Genomic DNA, 23,712 nt, shown 5'->3' on the forward strand with positions numbered 1-23,712 from the left:
GTGTGTGTATGCATCTAGCTGGTTAAAAGTGCCCACCAAATTGTTTTATTTCTCATGTGGTTGTGGCATTTAAGGGTAATTTAGGCCATGCTGGGATCTTAGATTACTTAAAGCTATGCCAACCCAAGCACTCAGTACCCAGGTGGTTCTGTGTGAAGCCAAGTTTGCTCTATTTGGTTTTCTCTGATTCTGCCTTTTCCTTACTTAACAGCAAGAACAAAGCAGGACCCGGGGCTCAGATAGACCCAGTGCAGATGGCTGTGAACTGGTCCCCACTGTACCGTCTAGGGGAACAGATGAGCACTTTTAGAGCATAGTTAATGTCTTCTGAAGCAGTTTTCTCTACCTGTTCAGAAATGCATCGCTCTGAGCACCCAGTCCTGTGCTGCTGACATTGCTGGGAGCTATGCCCGCAGCAAGAGCTGTCTTTCGGTCTCAGGTACCTGTTAGATTTAAAGTTAAGGACATGTTTACGTTCCTGTGAAGTTGGTTTTAATCATATGCTGAAGAGCTTTGCAGGGCTGATGACAGAATTCAATCATTTAGTGGGTGGTTAGAGACAAAGTGGTAACTGCAAAGACCTGCAATGGAGAGTCAGAAGAAAATGAGTTGGTCTCCAAATAACACCCTTGTATTCCCCATGTAACACTGTTTTATTATTTATCCCCTTATTAAACTTTGGAATCTGCCTGATTGATAGATGAAATTTTGATTTTTCAGCTGTTTAACTTGTGATCTCCCTGCCTGTTTTCTCTTCTAAAGTTAGCCTGAGTAAATATTTGACTTTGTCCCCTAAGCCACTGCATACCGTTGTGTAACCTAATAAACCCTTTTATTTCATTAGCACCAGTTTATCCAATGTTCCAGACTAATTGAGAGTGGATTTCCAAGAAGAAAACGGAAGAACATGTTCAGAGCCACGGACACCTCCTCACCTGTTTACGAAAGACAACACGGGATATGCAGGACAGAAAAAATACTGGCATAAAACACCGCATCTCACTTCCCTGCAATTTCCTCAGTCCCTATTGATTCCCTGAACTAAACCCCACAACATCCCGTGTTGAAATAAAAATGAAAGCTAAAAAGTAAAGCTGCTGTTTTCCTCTGCCCAGGAGGGATTATTGGAGCAGGTTCTGCCTTAGCAATGGGGAGGTGGCTGGACATACAGGTGGGAAGTGATGGCCATCCTCGTGTTTACAGCTACTTGCTTCAGCAGTGTTTGATCTTTGTAAGGAAGAAAGGAATCAGAGGGAAAAGCAAACCCCATGGCAGCAACAAGCCTGTGTCCCAAGCCTGTATCCTGCTTAACCTCCCTGACCACACCACTGCAGTGGGGGGGGGGGAGTGACCACCCCCTGACTTGCACAGTCACTGCTCTCACTGTACCCATCATGGTCTCACCTCCAGTATAGAAAACACACAGCATAGGTCCTTTAGGTGAGGGAAAGGCATATAATAAATGGCTGAAAACCTGGAGTGGAGCTTGTACCCTGTACAGTGTTTCTAATTGTGCAACCACAGTGGCTCTGATGCTACTGGCAACCAAACAGCAAAGCACCCACAGTGTCACCCTTCATAGCCTTCAGGAGCCACCCCACTCTCGCTGTTGACCCAGTAAGATGCCAGGATCCACTCTGTGAGTGCCCTGCGTTACTCCTAAACATTTATGTTCAGGCATTACTATATCTGGACTGCATACCCAAGCTGGTGATTTGAAAATGGCCTGACACCAATTCCCATTAGAAGTACTAACTGATAGCACTCCTCATGCAGCAATCTAAATCATACACTCTTTGTGAAACAGTTCATAGAATCACAGAATGGTTTGGGTTGGTAGGGGTGTTAAAGATCATCTAATTCCAACCCTTCTGCCACAGGCAGGGACACCTTCCATTAGATCAGGTTGCTCAAAGCCATGTCCAACCTGGCCTTGAACACTTCCAGGGATGGGGCAGCCACAGCTTCTCTGGGCACCCTGCCCCAGTGCCTCACCACCCCCACAGTGAAGAACTTCTTCCTAATGTCTAATCTAAATCTCCCCTCTGTCAGCTTAAAGCCATTTCCCCTTGTCCTGTCACTACATGCCCTTGGAAAATGTCCCTCTCCAGATTTCTCTTAGGCCCCCTTTAGGTACTGGAAACTGCTCTAAGTTCTCCCTAGAGCCTTTCCTTCTCCAGGCTGAATAAGCCCAACTCTCTCAGCCTGTCTTTGCAGGAGAGGTGCTCCAGTCCTCAGAGCATCTTCATGGTCCTCCTCTGGACTTGGTCAAGCAGGTCCACATTCTTCTTATGCTGGTGCCCCCAGAGCTGGACATAGTATTCTAGGTGGGGTCTCATATGGATTTCCCCATAACTTGGTCCTTTTGGGGGGCATTTTCCGAGCCATTTCTAAGGGAGAAGGACCTGTAAGAGCTTAGACAGTCTTTTACGTGTCATATTCCGAGAATTATTCATAAATTCCTGTTAAAAAGTTCATGAGGCTGCTAAGCTACAAATGAGGACACCAAAAACTCTAAGGGAAAAAAGGCATAATAAACTGTGTGTCCTCTTCTGACTCTTATGAACTCAGGACTCTGATCTTTCAAAGTCAACTGCAGATCCAGAGAATGAGCTCATGTCCTGCCTGTGCAGTGTGGCACAGCTACTGCAGAGCCAAGACTCTACACAGCTCTGCCCCTGTGAAACCTGCCCTTGCCCAGCGACAGGAGCATGGCCGGCCAGGGACAGCGCAGGACGCACCCAGGCAAATCTGTTTTCTTCCCTTTTTGCTTTCTCCATGGCTCCTGGAATGTGTTTGCACATGGTGGAAAAAATGCAAGAGCAGGGAGAAGCGGCCAGGAACGTCACTCTCCTGTCACCCTCCCTGTCGGCACAGCGGCTCATGCCAGCATCAGTACCAAGGGAAGCCACAGGAGCCCCGATGCCTTGTGTCAGGTGAAACACCCAGAGGTGAGATGAATTTTGGAGTAATCCATTTTGGAATTAAAGGAGGAAAATGCATCATCTGCACAAATTTGGTTAACGCAGGCTTGCAATGGAAGAGGCAAAACCTGTTTTGGTCAGAAAGCTGGCTTGCAAGGAGTACAAAACACTTCGCAAACTTTCAAACCCGTCTACTCCTCCTTTTTTTTTTTTTTTTTCTTCATTAAAGGGCACATTTTATCCTGTCCTAAGCAACAGCAACAAGACTAATTAGTTTAACAAGTACAACAAATGGTTTTATTGACAAAAAAGAACCCTTTGAAATATACATTACATTCACAAAGGATTAAATTACACCCTATTATCCATTTTCCATAAAATAAAGATTACTTTGATAAATCACGGCTAATGTTATCTTTGGCTGATAAGAACTCTGTGCTTATTTGTGTGGCTTCTATAAATAGTGTGTTCTGAATTTTTTTTCCCCCTAAATATAGTCAGTGATACAGTCTGCCAGGCATTTTCCTGCAATTTGACAATACCACATCTGTGAACTAGGCAGCAAATGAAAGCTTCATTGTCTGAATATGAAACATGCAACAGCCTTCTTTCTTTTTTGTCAGCTGCTCTGCAATAATCTATCAAACACCTTTCAGCCATAGCTTGCTCAATCAAGGTTTCCTTACTGCTAAAGCAAGAAAGTAGAAATAAACTTTCTCCATTAAGAGAACAGCTTTTGTGGTCCATCTTTCCACTGTATGCAAGGTCTGTGTAGTGTGAGGGGGGTGTGTCGTATGTAAGAGATGTACATTGATGTGCATAAGATAAATGTGCATTTTCAGGTGTAAAGTGCTCCTTTGCACTTTGTCTCTCCATAGCTTTGCACTGCAGAATTCTGCAGATGACTGAAGATTTACTTACATCATCTCTGAGGGGATCAACAGCCTGTGAAAGATGGAAGCGATGTCTGAGTTTATTTCAGCCCTACCAGAGTTCTATGTGAAGTGGCTCTTTACTCAAGGATGTAGATAGCTGCGGTATCAGAAGGTGACCTTTGTGAGACAAAGGCTCGCCCAGGTTTTGAGAATTCAGTAACTACATATACTGTGCATCCCCACCAGAGCACCAGCCCAGCAGCCTAGCTGGGCAGTGGACACCCAGTTTAGAAAAGCACAGGAGCACGTGCTCACCTTTAGAATGCGGACATAGTTTGATTCTGAAAAACTGAAGTTGGCTTCCTGCTGTGCAGCAGATGGCCAGAGAGACCTGCCCTGCCATACAAAGGGCATTGCCTGTCCTGCCCTTCTGGATGAACATCCAAGTTCAAGTTATATTAATTTCCCATTTTCTTTTAATTATTTCAAGAATGAAGTTGGCTCCAGGTTCAGCTACTGCTTCGTATGCCCCTGGGTGATGCCAAGCATCTCATTTTACTCTGAATCACCTGAGGGTTAGAACTGGTGAAGCAGTTGCAGGATTGTCTTGGAAGACTAGTTTGCAAAGACCAAAAAAGCAAAAGCTGAAGTTTAGTTTGCTTAAGAGCAGGGGGTAAAAATGCACAGGTTCTGGAAACCTTTAATGAGTAAGTATGCGAGGGAGTTCAGTTACATGACATACCTTTCACTTCTACTGCCAGTTGCTTCTAATCCACATTTTGAAGATTCTCCAAACTATACAAACATGACATCAATTTACAGCATCTAACCCTAGTATGGCTGTTTTGGATGGGTGCCCTCATCATAAGCAAGTGTCTCTGTCTGCTTTTTCCCTTTAGAAGCAGGTGGCAGAATATTTCAAATAAACCCACACCCATGTCTGTGTTGCTTCTGGAGGGTGTGTTTTACTCATGGAAATACGTCTAACCTCTTTGTTTGATTTTCAGTGTTTTATAAGCTTCCCACCCCCAGGGTTGCCTGTGAAGTGACTCAGCAAGGCAAGCAAAGGGATCAAAGGACAGATTGAGGTTTTTAAGTGAACGGAAAAGTTTAGCGGTTCTGAAAGTATTTTCCTCCAACACATATTTCAAAAACGTTAATGAAAATAATTACAGCTGAGTGTATTAACAGACAAAAAGCAGGGCTAGAGACATAACTCTCTGAGAAGAGGGAAGAGCACTTTGAAACGCTGCAAAATGAACGTACTGCCACCTTTCCAAGCCTCCTCAAGCTTCTGTCTTCCTATGATAGAAAACAAATCACTGTGGCTGGGCTGCTGTGGGCTTGTTGCAGTTAAAACCAGTTTTGTATTTAATTTCCATGGTGGTGTGTGCATTTATAAAGAGGGGAGGAGAAAATTCTATATACAGGATTGAACACAGAGGCATCGTTACCAGTATGGATGAACTACACTGGGTCTAACCCGAAGTCAGCTCTGCATTTTGCTGTTTGATGGATATTCTGTGGGTAATAGTGTCACAGAATTGTAGAATGGTTTGGGTTGGAAGGGACCTTAAAGCTCATACAGTTCCAACCCTCTGACATGGGCAGGGACACCTCCCACTAGACCAGGCCTTGAACACTACCAGGGATGGGGCAGCCACAGCTTCTCTGGGCAACCTGTTCCAGTGTCCTAGCACCCTCACAGTGAAGTCCCAGGATCCTGATTCTGTTTTGGAGACTCATATATTGGAGGTCAATGATAAGGTCCCTACGTAACAATTGGACGTAGATCTAGACTTGGGAATCCTCAGAAGAGCCCTCACACACATATATGCCACAGGGCCAAACTCCTTGCTTATTCTGTCTCATGCCTCTTACATTTTGTACTGGTTTATGCACAGCTGCTAAATTCAAAAGAGAAAAAACAGAGCTACCCCATGTCGTATTACACAACTGCCAAGGGCTTGGGTGCTCTCCAGGAAGGTGGGAACTATCTATTCCAAACTCCTCTGGCCCAGAACCCAGCTCGCCCACTTCCCACAAAAGTGCTCTTTGCATCACACAATGATGCAAAAAGAAGCCTTGTATGCATCTGTTCTTGAATTGGGTTGTCAGTATCAAATGCTAAGAGTGTTGCCTGCTATAGCCAGTACTCAAACACCTCTCTTTACCCACTCTTCCCAAGCATATTGCTGCTCACAACAGGGTAAGGGACTCACTCTTTGAAAGCATGCCCCTCAAAATGAAGTGCTAAAGGACCAACAGGAGGAGTGCTGACTTACTCAGCCATGCAGCTGAGCACCACTTCATGCACTGTCACGCCGGTCAGAGCTGCAGTAACTGAATACGTGCCCGGTACTGACACCCATAGTGATTCCATTTACTGCAGTATTTATGGGTCATCCCTCTCACTGAACAATTACAGGACTGTGGTGCCACAGTTCCTGGTGTGTGAATCCTGGGAATTTGCAAAATAAAAAAGGTCAGGAATGCCCAGCTAGAAGAAGCAGGTCAAAATCTATTAATCTTTTCCTTCCTCCTCTTAGGTAGGCAAGCAAAAGGAAATAACAACATGGAAGGCAGAAATCAAACCAAATACGTTTATTAATGTCCATTCTCATTTGTGACCCTTTGTCATTTACTTTAATTGCACAGACCAACATTAGTGATTGATTTTATTTTTGTAAGTTACAATTTTTATAGCTTTTACATTTGCATAGCTTTTTTAAGAGAAGATAAAATCATGGATAAGCCTCTACATGGACTCAAAGACAGGAAGCAACTTCTTACTAATCCTCATGCAAACTACTGACTGATTATTGGAGACTGAGGTTGAGTGTAATTTCAGGAAAAAGTTCCCTCTTATGAGCATGTTAATCTAATAACAAGCTAATTTATAAACCTTTCACAACTGATGTAATTTTCATATATTAGATAATAATTATAGGCATATTAAGCAATATTAACATTATTAAACAACAATGAACAGACACCCGAATCTATACTATAATAATGCAAAATCTGAGTAATTTAAAGTGCCTTACCTAATATAAGAGCATAATTTTCCATTACAGCTTTTCTAAGCTTCTAGAACGTTTCCTGTCTTACAGGTCTGGAGGTTTTAAACAGAGTAAATCCAACATTGATGTTTATAGAAAAAATTATGCCTGATCCAAGAACTCCAGGGACACTTACACTTTCAAATCCTTTTCCATTATACCGACAAATTATGCCCATTTGGAAAAGGAGCTATTGCTTTTTTGCGGTAGTACCAAGGAAGCTCCTTTCTGAGCACACTGGATATATCTTGTGCAATGAGTTTTCAAGAGACTAAAATGTATTGCTGCTGCTCTTCTCTATTTCTTGCTCTTGCAAGCATACACTACACTGCAGACTTGGCTGCCACTAAGTATATATTTCATATAAGAATATTATTACTGATAAAAATGAAATATGTAAGTTATTCAATATGAATGACTGCTCATCTCTCCCCTGAGGTACATAAATAAGATATGTCCAATATGAGTGTAAACTCAGGCAACTGTAGTAACTCCGTGGCACACAAAGAGAAGGAAAAAAAATCATGAAATGCTTCCAAAAAACCCCACTTACCTTAAATTATCATAAGAAAAAAAAAAACCAAAAACCAAAACCAATACAAACCCAAACAACCAACCAAAAAACCTAACCCAAAACACCCCAAGTTCCTTTTACTATTTTTCTTTCCTTAAGGTTTCTCTGTAACAAGGCTTTCCTGAAGGAATAATACATTTAAGGAATTTGCAAAGAATTATCATAACGCCCAACAGAGAACAAGTGTCCTAAGTTATCTATTTTCCATTTTACTGGAAGCAAGGGTCCCCAAAATCATAACTCTCCATATAATTAAGATTTCTACACAAAGCCGATTCAGCTCTGCACTGAATGAGAAAAGAAGTTAAACCTTTACTCATGGCTTTCTACACATCAGCCTAAAACATCACTGTGCCCCGGCTTTCGCATGTAATTCCCAGGACAAACTGTGGCTGCCATAGGTGAACTTAACTATAATTTTTAAGAGCAAGGAACACTGCAGATATCTAAATCATGACGCTTTTGGTGGATTATTAATTGAATAAATGCTTGTACTAGACCAAATGGACTTTTCCGTACTTAAAAAAAGGCAAAACAAAACCCATGTACATGAGGAATGGCCACAGTGCTGTGCCAGCCATTCTCCTAACCTTCTTAAGGCTCCAGCCTTGAGAGATCAACAAGTTTCAACCGGTAAAAGGAATGCTACAGAACAACTGCATTAAAACAAAATCCTTCAAGTAAAACAAATTTATACAAATAGCTGAAAGCATTAAGTTCCAGGTTCTCTACTTGCATGTAGATAAAATATTTCTTTTTCTTACAGAAACCACCAGAACTAGCAACGATACTGGATTCCAATAAAGCACACAAATTTTGCCTCAAAGATTTAATCAACAGGATTTGAAAAAACAGCATCAAATACTCCAAAATGATTTATGAGCTGTAAAAGTGATGCACTTGAGACATTCTAAGTATATCAGTTCAATCAAAATTACAGTTATCAGGATTTACTCTTGATAAACTGAGAAAAAGAGTGAAAGAACAGGAAAAAGAGCAAATAAAAGTATTGGTGAGGTTGTAAGAGATACTGGTTCACCCTCTAGTTGAAAGGATTATGTACAGCAAGGAAAAAGTTTTTTCTTTTTCAAAGAGATTGCACATTGTCAAGGTCCATTTCCATAAGAGAAACACATTAAAATAATTTTTAATCTATATTCTATTGTCTGGCCTATAGAAGGTATTCAAAGACACAGGAAAGACAACTTCTGCCAAGCAGATTAAACAAAACTGCACTCCTACACATTTTAACAGTACTTTTACACATCAAAATTCAAAACAGAAAAATAACTCGATGCAAATACCTAACAAATACACAATTATGGATTCTGAAAAATCTGGGGGAAACAAGATTATGAAAGGAGTGCCTGAACTTGATGAGGAGATCTGAGTAGTATGGTTTCTGGATCTTTATATTCATTTGAAGGATCCATCACAGCTGCATATAACTCACTGTAAGCTCTGCAGACCAGTTCTGTTGACTGCTTTATTATCTGCTCTCTAAAAAAACAAACCAAAAACATAATTTGAAAATTGCAAGGAATACAATTGTACTACATACAAGGAATTAAAGATACACACTAAAAATACAGATTAAAAACCAGTGTCAGTTACATTAAAAAGCTCTTTTACTTTGACTGTGAAAGCATCTTAAAAGTTTTAAAATAAAAGGCTTCTTCATCTCCTTTCACTGTACACAGCTAAAGTCACATATATGATCTTGATAACCAAGAAATTAGTTTCTTAAGTTTTGTAATCATGTAAAAAATAGTAGAAGGATTTAATTTGCATACATTAGTTTTCCATTTGCACTCCCCTGCTTCTCCTAAAAGACTGATAATCTTAGTGATCTGCCTTCTGCCTCCTAGGGCTTCTCACTGTCCTCTGTAAACAGACTCACTCTTTTTCATCTACCAGCAAATATATTCTCTTTGCTTTATCTCAATAGCACCTGATTCCATAGTCAAAAAGGAAGAGCTGAAAGTGATAATGGACAGAGATATAAAAATTGCTACAGCCTTCTACCAACAATCCTACAAAGTCTGTGTCATGTTATTTTACTGGATCCAAATGAGTAAGAACGCATGGAAACTGCATGCTAATTTCAACTGGAAAGTTTAATATTTTTTGAGGATCAACTAATATTTTTGTTTTACACTGCACTGAATCAGTTTAATAACCATGGTGATGTGTTTATAGTTGCAGGCTCATTTTTATTTATCAGAAAGGGTAGCTGCAACTGTTTTACAGCCAAACCCATGCAAATGGAACACCAGGAGAAGCTGAGGAAAACAAGGTAACCGTGAATGCAGATTCAGCCCTGCTGTGGTACACAGCAAAGGAACAAAGACACCAAAACTGCATCCACAAAAATCAGGGCTAAATTCACCAGCTGCTGGGAAATGAGAAATCTCAAAGACAAAGTGCGTAGAACTTCATCTTTTCAGGAAATAGTTAAGCAGCAGAAGCTATGAGAAAGAAGACTAAGAGACAAAACCTGCACTGTAGTTTGATGCATGGTATCCAGGTTTTTGATATACTATCAACTGCCAGTATTACTAAGATTTTAGAATACCTGAAAAAAAGACTGGCCTTACAATAGCAAATCTAGAAACACTGTTACAAGGGAAATATATTCATGGCATTCAGGTAAAACACCTGTAATCCTCCGATCATTGTCTGGGATCACTAAGCTACTATAACATGACAATCTTTCAAGAAAGTACTGCATACAGAATTCGTACAAAACTAACTGTACTGCACCAAATAATATTAAAAGGAAAAGTTCATTAAAATATTCCAGAGGAGTGAACAGCATCAAATGATGCCCTTCACAAATCCATCAAATAATGTCAGTGTCATTAATCAGTACATTAGGATTTCAGTTGCCATAACAACATGATACATTTTATCACAAACACAAATGACAGCACCTTCTAAAAATAGTAATTCCAGCATTCAGTTTCTGTGATCCAACACAAATGCAAAGAGCTTTTCAAGACCAACAGTGACATAAATTAGTAACTTGAAACTTTTTAAATGAGCAAAGGAATTTGAAAGACAAGAGCATGCACTGCCAAATGTTGAATGTTCTTTATAGTTGTAAAGCATAAATGATACTGCCAGTGAGTATTTCACACACTAGTCCCTTATCAGAAGTGTGTGGTCTGATTTTGAGAACCAAAGAGCTCTTGGGTTGCAGCTCAACTGTTAGCACAGTAGATCACAATTATGTGAATTCAAGGAAGACATCTTCAAAACTGACATTGAACATCTGCAAAACTACTCAAAAATTTCAACTGCTATAGCCAAAGATTAAAATTATAGTACTGGTTAAATGTTTTGCTCAAATCTTGAGATACTTTTGGATTTTGAAGGTTTATTCACTACAAAATATACTGACTCTTAAGACCATGATTCTACAAGCATGCAGCTCTATAAACTGGAACCTTACCTTCAAAAGGACTGTTTATGTTTAAAACTACATGGTCTAAGGCTGACAGATTATTTCTTTCTTTTTTAAATTCTGAGCAGAACCAGACCTATAGCACTGAGTTACAGCAGGTTAACAAACTCCTGCATGTTAGCTGAGCTGTAGCACCTATAGCAACCACCCTCACACAGGCTCCCCTCTCAGCTGCCCACTCTTGCAAGATAACATGAATTCAGCTTAAACTGCACTAAGAGAGGTTTAAAAAGCTTATCAATGGGATAAGGCTAGGTGTGCATACAGGACCAGTTTATCTTGGATTATTTTAAGAAGAAACAAGTCAAAGTAATTTCACTGTGCCTGAGTCATTACAGTAAAGTCTACCCCTGAAAAATTGCTTCTGTGTTAGCAGAGAGAAGTTGAAGGTTTTGAAATACATTTACTGTTGTTATGATTTTTAAATAGATCTACATTAACAAAACACCAAGAGCTAAAATACAGGTTTAACAGCTTGACACCTAGAAGCAGAAGTTGCAACACCTCACTGACATTACTGCTCAAGCTACCCCGTTTGATCTGTACTGGAGGAGAGCAGCTCTCACACACCAGGGTCCACTCGGTGGGAATGGTAACCCAAGCAGAGACACCCAACAACCTACTGAAAATCACCAACATCCCCCATGCCAAGCCATGCACCAAGTATATGGCATGAAACTGGAAGTCTTTGGATGAGGAGAACCTGAGCAATACAGCAGGAGAATGCAGCAGTTGGATGAGCTGATCATGGCAGGTCTCTTCCAACTGAACTATTCTAGTCTAATAAATTCTGAACAATAAATATTTTTCCCTTGACATATGTCACCATGATCCACTAAATCCTAATCAAATTCGTCTTTCTGATCTAATCTTTCTGATTATGCAGGCACAACAGAAATTCAAAAGTAAGGTACTTACTTCACAGTGGCACTGAGAAGGAAATTCAGCTGGGCCATTAACAGACTATCTGGAGCAGACAGATAGCGATCAAACTGAGCCTAGGGCAGAGGGGAAGAGAGTATGAGACCAACATACTATGAATTTGCTGTTATATGAAAATAGGTAAAATCACAGATTTCTGAAAAGTGATTACATTAAAATGGCACTCTCTTATATGATAAAATTTCCTCTTTTTATGTATTTAAGATAGAGCCTTATGATCTACAAATGTTTAAGGTAGAACTTACTTGTGCAAAACAAATGGCTAACTTCAGCACCTCTGTCACCAAAATTTTAAGTTTCTGACTCTGAGGAGTAAGGGTGGAAGGGTAAGTAATGAGAATCCAGCTTCCACAATTATCCATCTAAGTTTCCTATGCAGCTAGTGCAGGTATGCATGCATCACTAAAGCCTGGACCTTGCCTATTAGGTGCAGAGGGAGTATAGTAGCCTTCAGACACAAATCTAGTCAGTTCAAGTTAGATATGTTGGCAAGTAGTCACTGCTTAATAAGGAGCGCTTATGTTGGGAAAAACAAGAGCAAGGGACCTAATTCAGGCTCCTTGAACTGCTTCTAAGCCTACTTCTCCTCCCCCATATAACAGAGTTGTGTTGCTTTGATTCTAGCAGTTTGGAGAAGAAAACAAGAAAGAATATTAATGCTGTCTTCACCTATCTATCAGTGAAGTTGTGGATGGTCCGCACCTGGAAGTGTTCAAGGCCTGGTTGGATAGGGCTTTGAGCAAGCTGATCTAGTGAAAGATGTCCCTGTCCATGGCAGGGGATTGGAACTAGATGGCCTTTAAGGTCCCTTCCAACCCAAAACATTCTGTGATCAAATGGGTGACTATACAGAAGATGGAGCCAGGGCTTCTCATGGGTGAAAACATGAGGAATACTGGACACATATTACTCTAAGGAAAATTCTGATCAGATACTAAGGGAAAAATTCACACCAGGAGTGTCATCAAACACTGAACAGGTTGCCCAGAAGAGCAGTATAAGCTCTATCCTTGGAATTACTCACTCAGGCGAGGTCCTAGGCAACTTTATCTAATGATGGCAACCTTCCCGAACACTGGATAAATCTTCTCAAGCTGGTAAACCCTAAAATCCACATCTACCCATCACTTAAATTGGCAAAATGTGGGCAGAATGACTAATGAAGCTGCAGTTCTCACAAATTAACTTTTTGGGGTTATCTACCCTTGTTTGGAAAGCAATAGAGCTTTAGCTTAAAGGGGGATATGGACTTACTAGAACAGTATTTGCAAGCACACGTGAGCAACTCAAAAGGATGGGACCTGGAAAACATTCAGGTTAAACTGGGAGGCAGTAAATCTGCTTGCAAGTACTCCCTCCACATGGTTTACATCCTGGGAAGCCAACGGATTACTGTGATAGTTGGGACTTTTGTGGGTTTCATTTCAGCATACTGGGTTCCATTCTGGTTGAAGTGTATGGACACAAGCACACATTGAACAAAGTAATGAAGAAAATAAAACAGTTGGGGTCTTCTCTAAGTGTTCAAGTGAAATTACTATGTACCACTATAGATAATAGAGTTACATGTATATAATTTAAGGAGATGGTTCCCAAACTGCAGTCTTTAAATTCCTCGCTGGTGTACAGACCATGATAAATAGAAGATACTTTAAATGCAAAATTTATAAATATTATATTAGTAAGAATGCATGCAATCTGAGTATACCACTGAGTGCTCTGTGCCAGAGCTCTGTTCATCCAACCAGCTTCAGAATCACTGGTTTAAAACTTGAACAGAGGAAACCAGGTTACGCTGACAACATTAGGATGGATTCAACACACAACTTTCTAAAAAAACTTGTTTGAAAAGAAAAATAATTTTTAAAAGGCTTTTTTTTCATGGAGTTATACATGTACTGCTGGATGAGTGGGCCTTATTTACAGTTAAGATTTTCAGAATGAAGCTAAACTAAGCAAGAAGAATGACAGATCATATATTATTGCCTCCTGAACTGTGATATTGCTATCTCTATGTAAAATAGCCTTCACACACTCTTAAGAAAAAGTATCAGCTGATAATTTGTTTTAAAGTATATTATAACTTTCAACTTAAAAAATGCTACTGTGACATGCCCAGCACCTAATTTCTGACTTTAGCTGAACTATTTGCATAAAATCAAAGTGTTAGGACTAAAATTATAAATGATAGCAGAACCTATATTTCAAAGCATACAGGCAAAAAAGAAACTTTGGTGATTAAAAGTAATTACAGCTAAGTATTTGCTTTCAGCAATTTAAGATGACTCATGGGATAGCATTCTTGTAAGTAAAGTTCTGTTTCTTGAGACTCAGAAACTAATCTTCTACTACTACCCATTCATAAATAATCTATGTATTTATTACTTTGAGTGGTCAAATTACTACAAATGAAGAAAGTATTCCCAGACATGTAATTTAGCTATTCTTAAAGAGACTGGTTAGATGACTATCTACTACATCACATAATTAATGTCGTGGTTTAAACCCAGTCAGGTAACTCGTTCGCTCACTTCCCCCCCCCTTGCTTGCCCTCCCCCTGCTCTCGGAGGGACGGAGAGGAGAATCGAAAAGAATGCAACTCCCACGGGTTGAGATAAGAACAGTTTAGTAACTAAGGTATAACACAAATCACTACTGCTACCACCAATGATAATAATGATAAAGGAAATAACAAGGGAAGAGAATACAACACCTCACCACCAGCCGACCGATAACTTGCCCCCCCTCAGCCCGACCAAGCACCGACCGATACCTCCTCCAACCCTGCAGTCTCCCAGCCCTTCCGGCTAACTCCCAGTTACCTCCCGGGCATGACGTGCTGTGGTATGGAATACCTCTTTGGTCAGTTTGGGTCAGGTGTCCTGTCTCTGCTTCCTCCTGGCTTCCCCTCCTCCCTGGCAGAGCATGAGGCTCACAAAGTCCTTGGCCAAACCAAAACATCGCTTGTTATCAGCTCTGTTCCCGAGCTGAAAGTCAAAACACTGCACTACACCAGCTACCAAGAAGGAGAAAAATGACTGCTACTGCTGAACCCAGGACAAGTATTCTTTCCCATGTCACAGCATCATCACTGTAATATGAAATCGTAAAAATGCTTACCATTGCAACCTTTAGGGACACAGAATCCATATTTGGCAAACATGAAAGAGGGCCCTAAGAATAAGTAGTCAAAGGGGGAGGGAAAAAAAGGTCATATTAGCATATGGAAAAAAGACATGAAATAATAAAATCTATATTCAGTTCAGTACTAAATTGTTATTTGGTTGTGCTACAGAATCTTAAATGTTTGGAAACTGAATCACCATATCAATACTGAGATGTTGCAACAGTTCATTTGATTTCTACTGCTTTCTTATATGAAAAATTCAGAGAATTTTAATACGTCCTTTCAAGTCCTTTCCTTCCTTCCTTCTTCAGCATTAAATAATACACCCCCCCCCAAAGCATTCCACAAGATCTAGGATAAAAACTGAACTGCAAACTGGAAACATCCCAGTGGTGTTTCAAAATTATAGAGGACAACTTCCCTCTATTCATCTGTGCAGAATTAAAGGCTGCTTCCCAATAAATCTTCTGCACTGGCATGGCATTACATACAATACGTACATGCTGCCCTAACCCCCTAGCATATTCTGTAAGAATTGTCACCTCTGCAGCCAGGCAATTGTACAGGTATAAATGAAAATTGCTACATTCCATTAACAATCTGCCCTGGTTGATCTGAAATCCGTTTTAGAAAAGGAGATAGCCTCATAAATAGGAAACTAAACCAAATTACTAATCATTATTATTTATATATTTATTTATTCATCTTTATACACAAAAATCTGTCGAGTTTGGGGACTTTATGCAAAATTATTGGCTGAAGAAACAACATAAAGCTATCCAACAGAGTTCTCCTTTCTCCAGAAAACACTGTTCTTCACATTCTCAGAGGATCACAAAAGGACATAAGCACAGCTGAAGAGAAGAAAGGCTGTATTAACTCCTATCACATAACAACTGTGGTTCATGAGAAAGAAGAGCATGAAATCTGAATTCCAGTTTTCAGCTCAAAGAAATCTCAAGTTTTCACTTTTAGACTTTCACTGTCTTGGTGCTAGAATAGCTGTAGCAGTGAATAATGACAAAAGTAGAACCTATTTCAAATTCTGACTAAACTCATCTGCCAAGTTTTCACAGAAAAAAAAAAAAAAGGAGTAATTACCTACTGCATGCAGGGTATTTATCCACTCCATGTATGGCGCTATAGCATGCAATAGGAGAAACCTCAATGCTTCATGCACACATGTAGGTCCACTATGTTCTAGGTGCAATGGAAGTAGTATACCTACTCAGTATTTGTTTTAAAGCCAGTTTGACACTTTCTGAGGCACATTAAACTACCTATACAGTCAGTCTGAGAATGTACAGGATGTCTGTGGTGTATGGAGCCTGTTGATGGCACACAGATAAGCTGCACAGGATTGTTGCATCCTAAACCTGCTAGGCTTGCAGAACACACAGTGCAGGGGAAATGTTTAGCTGCAATGTGTCAGGTCTAATAGTCCTGGTCCCGTGTGAAAAATCAACAGATACTACTGAGCTTTTGCCTTCAGAAGCAGCTTCATTTGCAAAAACATTAATGACAAAATTCTTCTAGTAGACAAGCATGCAGTATATCCTCAACATGAACATTAAATAAGCTTACCTGTTCTGGTTTGTGTTGCTGCACTGAGTTATATATGTAGCTTAGACCAGCTCTTGTTAATACGTAGGAAGCTTGTTCATTTATGAGTGTATCTAAATGAGCTTCAATCTGAAATTTTAAGTGCAAGGTATTTATAAAATGTATGTGAGAACATTAAATCGAACAAGCTATGGGGATAAAAGGTCTAGAAGCACAAATGAGAGTGATCAACAAACAATAAAAAGCACAAATACATAAAGCACAATTATTTTATCCATTTACACCTTTTATATTACAAGAAGCCAGTAACAAAAATACAGATATTTCTTTCACACCTGACAGAAGAACCTATTTTTTTTGTATTTGTAAATAAAACAGCATTAAAAAAAAAAAAAAGAATACCTAAACTCTAATCTCAAAAATTGCTATATTTTGCTATAGTTCTTTGAAAATACATGATGAAAATCACAGAATAGTTAGGGTTGAGAAGGACCTTAAGATCATCTAGTTCCATCCCCCCTTACCATGGACAGGCACACCACACACTAAATCATGTTGCCAAAGGCTCTCTCCAACTTGGCCTTGAACACTGCCAGGGATGGAGCATATACCACTTCTTTGGGCAACCTCTTCCAACATCTCACCATCCTCACATAAGGAAGCAGTAAAGAACTTCTTCCTTACATCTAACTTGAACTTACCCTCTGAGCCCACTACCTCTTGTCCTATCACTACAGTCCCCCATGAAGAGCCTTTCTTATTGAAAATACTGACAATGGCATCGCAGTTTTATGATAAACAGAGAGACAAAGTCTTTCACAAGGAAAATAAAACTGAAACTAAATAATAATCAGTAGTGATTCTAAATTCAATTCTGATAAATATGTATTTGAAAAAAGTTAACAGAAAGAACAATAGACAATTAAATTACAGCTATCAATTCATATGAAAAGCATCATAAACATATTTTACATTCTTAGTATAATCTTCACTTTGCAGAGAAACGTAATCAATAAATCCAGTCACAGCACCAGCAACCATTTTTTAGCTTTGTTAGTCTTAGAATGATATTTGGGAATAAACACACTATTACTTTTTTATTACAACTAGCCCACATTTCATTTCTTTTTCTTCCAATCCTAAAGAAAAGCGAAAATTGGTAATACATCAAATTCTAGTAAAATATAATACTTCCATGTCTGATTAAGAGTTCACCTTTTTACTTTTTAAAATTGTTTAGAAAAACACACGTTTTAAATCAGGAGGGAAATCTTAATTTGGTGATTTTTAGCTGTCCTAATACAATTCTTTTTTTTCTACGAAAAATGTTTCTCTTATTAAATATGCCATTCTATCTCCACTTTAATAACCTACTTATGTATAATCTTAAGAGATAGTTTTTCAGTCTGTTCTTGTATTTGTAAAATGCTTGAAGAAAGTAAATGGTATTAAATGCATAACCTTCAGTTCTACTGCTTATTTGAAGAATAATTCAGTTGCAACATTAACTGTGAAAAAGGAACTGATAGTGGAAATTAAAAATGACCCAGACAGTTTGGTGGAGTTCTCTGTTTGCTGCAGATCTAAAAGGTGCTAGAAATCCTGATTAGGAGTAGAAAGCAAGAAATGGCTCACAGCCAATCTTTACTGACGCCTTCAAGTAAGAAGTTGTGACTTTTTTCCAAGCCCCCCAGCTCCAAAAGCTCTCCCGAGATAGACTGCAGAGATTTCATGCAGCAAAACTATAAACAGGAAGCAACTGAGTTTTCCCAAGTCAACTGTTTATAAACATACATTTCCATTTCAAAATGGTACCACATATGAACTACTATTCTGGCACACCAGGTGAAACCAAACAAATGAGAAAAGAAAGGCAGAATGACAGACTGAAGTAATAACTTCAGCTATACAATACTCTAGTATAAACTAGATGATGACCTAGTATTAACTACATGATGGAACATAGTCGGCCATGTGGCTGTTTGCGCTTTCAATTTCCATTTTCTTCTCCTCAGTTTGCAGATAAATATTAGCATGATTATGATAATAAAAATATTCACTTATATGGGTTTATCTGCAACTAAACTAAATGAAAACAAATCTTTTAAACATTTTTGCCTGTTTAAAATGGAAGATGCTTTGTACCATAAACTCTGATACCAGCTATTTGCTTATGGTCTCTAATAAGAAGCCCTTTTATCCCATTTCCCTGATTCAGAATGGAGCCAAAGCCAGCATTATCAAAGATAAGTATGTTCACATCATAACTTACAATCCACAAAAATCAGTAATAATTTCATTTTCTTTGGAGGCTGTTAAAGCTTACCTGAAACTGCAACATTTCTAGACGCTTATCAGTGAATTCAAAGAGAGCCAAAGTAGTCCTCATCATATAAAGTGAATTTACCATGAAGGTTGCCATATCAGCTGTGCCCAAATTACTAGCAGACATAGTACACATCTGTAACAATGGATCTAGCACACAAGACAGAACCTAAAATAGCAAATACACAGAAAAGGGGGGGGGGGGGGAAGAAATCATGTCACACAAGGCTTCTAAGCTCATTCTGTTTCAATCTCGTACTTATTCCCCAAAGCAGAATAAAGAGAAATGAGAGTTTCCAACTGTGAAAGTAGTTTTCTGCTGGATTTGTCAGCAGGTTATCAGATACCATAGTGTTGGGAAAAGCATAAAAACTGAGAAGGACAGATCCCAACATAGCAGGAGGAAGAGTAACCCAGATTAGATAATTGGTAATTGAGGGTATATTTACTTAATGGAGTAGTAACTGGATAACAGAATTTAGATACTGCATTAAGAGTAGTACTCCATAGTGTACTGTAATCTGTTAGTTGCCCTCTTATTCACATTACAAACTCGGGTTTGGTAGAAAGCTCCAAAATGGAACCAGACAAAAAGATTAATGTTTCACCCATCTTTTGTGTACCAAGACTAATTTACATATAGTTCCCCCCACCACTTCTCTTCAGAGAATTCAAACATTCTCATACCTGCACAAAATCAGCTTGACGGGCATCCAGTGGAACAACAGATGAGTCGTGTGATGCCAGAACCTCCCGTAGCAAGTTAAGTGTCTGATTCAGTGCAGAGCTTGGGCCAAGATCAGGAGGTGGGAGTTCAACCTGAAGAACAAGATTATCTGTGTTTGTGGCTGTTGCTTTTTTTTTTTTTATTTCATTTACAGCAAACACCACAGAATCTGTTAGCACAAATGCAACCAGCTAATAATAAAATTACATGCAGCCATGCAGAGAAGAACTTCAACTTGACACCGGACAAACCTAGCGTGTTTCAGACAACAACTGTCTGCAACTTTCAGCATAACCATCCTATTCTGTGACAAATAAGCAATATGAATTTCTCCTTTCATTCAGACTATGCCTTTTTTATGAGCTAGAGAAACCCCAACGCTACCAGTTTTGGTAGTTAAAAAAAAAGCCTGATATCTGATAGATTAGGTGCCAAAGAATAGCCACATTGTTGGCATCGCTGAGCTGACTTTCAGCAGGACCTTCTGCAGACACTCCAGAATCTAGCGCAGGCAGAACTCTGGGGTATTAAGGATATTAGGGCCATAATGCAGCAGCTCCTGACAAGGCTACACAGCCCCTGTCATACTGGGTATGGAAGCTGCAGTCACAGATGCAACACTCATCATTCATAGCAAGCTTTTACCTTAATTTACAATTACATAATGAATTGTGCACAAGTAACTCAATTACCCCTACCTAAGCCACAATGACACTACAAGAACTGGAATGCAGGCCTACCTCAAAGATAAGACGTAGGAACCACAGATGTTTAAAAACCAGAAAGAATAAAAGTTTGCATACGTCAGAGAAAAAACAGGCTTTCTGAGTTGAATTCTAGAAAGTTGGAGCACCTGAAATGGACTGAAATTCCATGGTATTTTCAACACAGGCTCACTTACTTTAGCCCTTCTTTGTAACAGGCAAATACTCCTTAAACACTTCATAATATGTTTATATAATTTAAAACCTAGCACAACTCTTTTTCTCAATCCACATTCCTCAGTCTCTACTCCAAACATAGCTGCATCTTCTTGTCTTCAGTGTTACCTCAAACTGGCTTCCTGCTGCCTCCAGACCCCTACTATAATCCAGGCTGCTGGCCTTCTTCTGCCAACAATCCTCTTCCCACTTGTCTCCTGCCTATATCCAAGGGCAAACATAGATCTGGCTGGATCACATGGGATTAAGGCATCATATCAATCCAGAAGCATGTAGGGAGAACTAAATTTGTCCAGGACTGGCCTGTATGTCACTCAAGGTGTCTAAGTGCAGCACAGCAAGGCAGAGGGCTCTTCTGCAATGCTCTTAAGACTCCAGCTTAACAAGAAAAAGTAACAGCTTTGGATGGACCTCCAAGCCACAGGCAACATGTTCTACACCTTCCCAAATGAGCACTACTGATAAACAGCATAAGGACATGGATGGCTTGAGTCCCCAAGGGAGTAAAAAATCCCAAACAAACTAAGACAAAATCCCAGTCAAACAGGCAGAGGCTGACAGCCGAAGAAAACCAAGAAGGAGAACATAACTGATATTTTCAGAGGGGAGCATACACAGCCTTCTGGAAATAAATCTGTACCTAATGAAGAACACTCCAGCAGCAAAAGAAGAAACAACTCTCTCTCTTTGGAGCCAGGCTTAGCTTTCATGCTTTGTGCGGCTGGGAATATCTGAGATACTGTACATGGCAGGGGACTGGAACTAGATGATTTTAAGGGCCTTTCCAGCCCTAAGTAATCTTTGATTCTATGATTCTATGTCCCTACACTGTTATCAAGACAGACAAAACTAAAACTTTTCTACATCCTTCTGAATATAAAGTATTCGTCTATTCTCACTTTTCCAATTTAAGGAACTAATGCAAAACTAAATCTAACAGGTTCAGAAAATGGTTATTTGGTCTAAGGAGTACTGAAAGCATAAAATCAGTACTCTAGCAATGAAGTAACAGTAATTCAGAAAGAGGTACTTACTCAGTGCTGATCAGTAGTAAAGTTTACTGACATTTACAGCACTGAGTGACCTTCTTGTTATTCTTGTTATTATTTAGGGATATTGATTGCATCCTGAACACACTGTTCTCAGACCTGAACTGGACCGTGTTCAGGGATATTTTGGCACTAATTTGAGACTAGAGTTTGATGGAGTTTTTACCTCCCCCACACACACAGATCATGGCAATGATAATTTCAGGCTCCTTTGCACAGAATTTTTGTCTCCTGAAGTAGCTGATGGTCAGAAGCCTCTAAATTAGCTTCATTTTTCCTTTAATCTGCTCTTCTTAAGTCCACTGTCTTCTACACGGGAGCAAGAAACAACATTATGGAAGAAGAAAACATGGCAAAAAAAAAAGGTTTAGATCGTTAAGAGTCTATTGGGGTTAGTCTGAAAATTCTGACTACTGCAACAGAGGCAGAATTACCAGTAAGTGGGAGGAAAATTAAAGCTGTGCTATATTCATTTTGAAAATTCTAACTTTTGGCACATTAATATAGATTTTTTTCAGGAGTAAAGAGGAAAATTTGAACACAGATATACCTAATTTGTAGAGGCACCTTCCAACTTCAAGTGAGCTATATCACTATTCTAATACAAAAAAAAAAAACCTGAATGTTTTATGTGCACTAAAAGATTATTATAATTGATTCTATTTCCAGAAAAATAAACTTGAAATGCATGTGGAATTCTACTTTTGAAGTACCTGCTTCAGATGCAAGCCAGACAGGAGCTAACTAAAAAATTATCAAACATAATGTTCTGTCGCAGCTAGTTCAACAGCATTAGAACCTACTCTAAACCAGTATTAAGTGGCTAATCAGTTATAACCAGCAGTTCAGTCATGCAGAAATGAGACCAACCATATCTTCAGCCTTTTAAAGAAAACAAGAAGAAATTCCCAATTTTTAAAATCCAATATACAAAAATGAAAAGAATTCTCCCAAAATACAGACTTGGAAAAACTCACTGGCAGGTTGTGGAGACAAAGTGCTACAAACCTGGAACCTTGTAAAAAGGTATCTGGATGTATCATCCTGTCTGTTACAACTGATTATAGAGTTCCCTCTACAAAACTGAGGCAACATTCAACCATAGTTAAACAGTAGCAGAGTAAGAAACGTGAGCCCAGGTCTACCAGAGAAGTTTCAGAGAAGCTGCTCTTCAAAGCATTATTAGGACACTTCAGAGACCACCAAAGCAGGATGCATAATGGCATGCTTTCCAGCTATCAAGTCAGTCTTAGAAGAAAAGACAACAGAAAGATTCTTGCTAGTTCTTCTTTGCTCACATGGATGCATTCAAAAATCACAGCAATCTGATCACATCAGCCTCATTTAATCTGTCCCATATCTGGTTTCCCAGAAACCTAATATGCTTCATTCTAACAGGAACCAAATTATTAGGGAGAAGATTACAGTCATTCCCTTGTAATGTTTTAATACCTCTCCCACTGACAAAATTAACAGATAATGCAATCACAGCATTTAATTTGCATACATTTACTCTACAAAGAAAAGCATGAAGGAATAACAATCCCAAAACTTGATTTGGGGTACTCTACTAACAGTCTTCTAACAGCTCAGCAGATGACAGTTTAGTTTGGCGTAATCTCTCTTTAGCTCCCTTATGATAACGCTCATCCCATTTAATTCAATGTTTACAATTGTTCTGGAGTAACACTGAAGGACAGATGTGCTTTAAAATTCCCACTTTCCTAATGTATTAGCTGGTCCACTAAAACATACTGGCTTATGTTAGTCTAATAGGCTTGTTAAAATGCCTCACCAGTGGACTCACGATTTTAACCGACAATTCTAATATGAGAGAACAGAAAGAGCAGTCCACCCACTCCAGTGCATTAGGTGCTTTGACCTTTGCTACCAGTTTCATTGGAACATTTTCTGTTGTTCTGGTAATTATTTCCATTGACTGTTTTCTCCTGAATTATCATCACCTGTAAAATGGTAATCTGTACCAGGCTGTTCTTAGTTAGATCCAAACAGTGAATTATGTAAGCAGAATCCCAAATTCCTAAATATTTATTAGCACAGGGTCAAAGGAAACATAAAAGGATAGATAAGGATTGAACCTAGAATTCTGGTCTGCTTTACTAGCATTGCTGGTAGG

At 39.2% G+C, this 23,712-nt stretch overlaps 1 protein-coding gene across 3 annotated transcripts in view; it reads right to left on the bottom strand.

Annotated features, from left to right (window-relative positions):
- Nucleotides 1-8,073: 8,073 nt before the first annotated feature.
- The window catches only part of COG6 (component of oligomeric golgi complex 6), a 54,960-nt gene continuing 39,321 nt past the window's right edge, over nucleotides 8,074-23,712 (bottom strand). For 2 of the 3 annotated variants that reach the window (XM_062614973.1, XM_062614974.1), the window contains exons 14-19: nucleotides 19,546-19,677; nucleotides 18,860-19,027; nucleotides 16,555-16,662; nucleotides 14,964-15,017; nucleotides 11,820-11,899; nucleotides 8,074-8,935 (exon numbers count right to left, since the gene is read on the bottom strand). In XM_062614973.1, the coding sequence (XP_062470957.1) occupies nucleotides 8,788-8,935; nucleotides 11,820-11,899; nucleotides 14,964-15,017; nucleotides 16,555-16,662; nucleotides 18,860-19,027; nucleotides 19,546-19,677 (690 nt within the window). In that variant the 3' untranslated portion in view covers nucleotides 8,074-8,787. The remainder of the gene's footprint in view (nucleotides 8,936-11,819; nucleotides 11,900-14,963; nucleotides 15,018-16,554; nucleotides 16,663-18,859; nucleotides 19,028-19,545; nucleotides 19,678-23,712) is intronic. The other variant, XM_062614975.1, reaches the window with a different exon arrangement.

Source organism: Pezoporus occidentalis, unplaced genomic scaffold (assembly GCF_034315485.1).
Source record: "Pezoporus occidentalis ecotype Australia unplaced genomic scaffold, CSIRO_AGI_Poc_V1 ctg18, whole genome shotgun sequence".
NCBI classification, from domain to species: domain Eukaryota; kingdom Metazoa; phylum Chordata; class Aves; order Psittaciformes; family Psittacidae; genus Pezoporus; species Pezoporus occidentalis.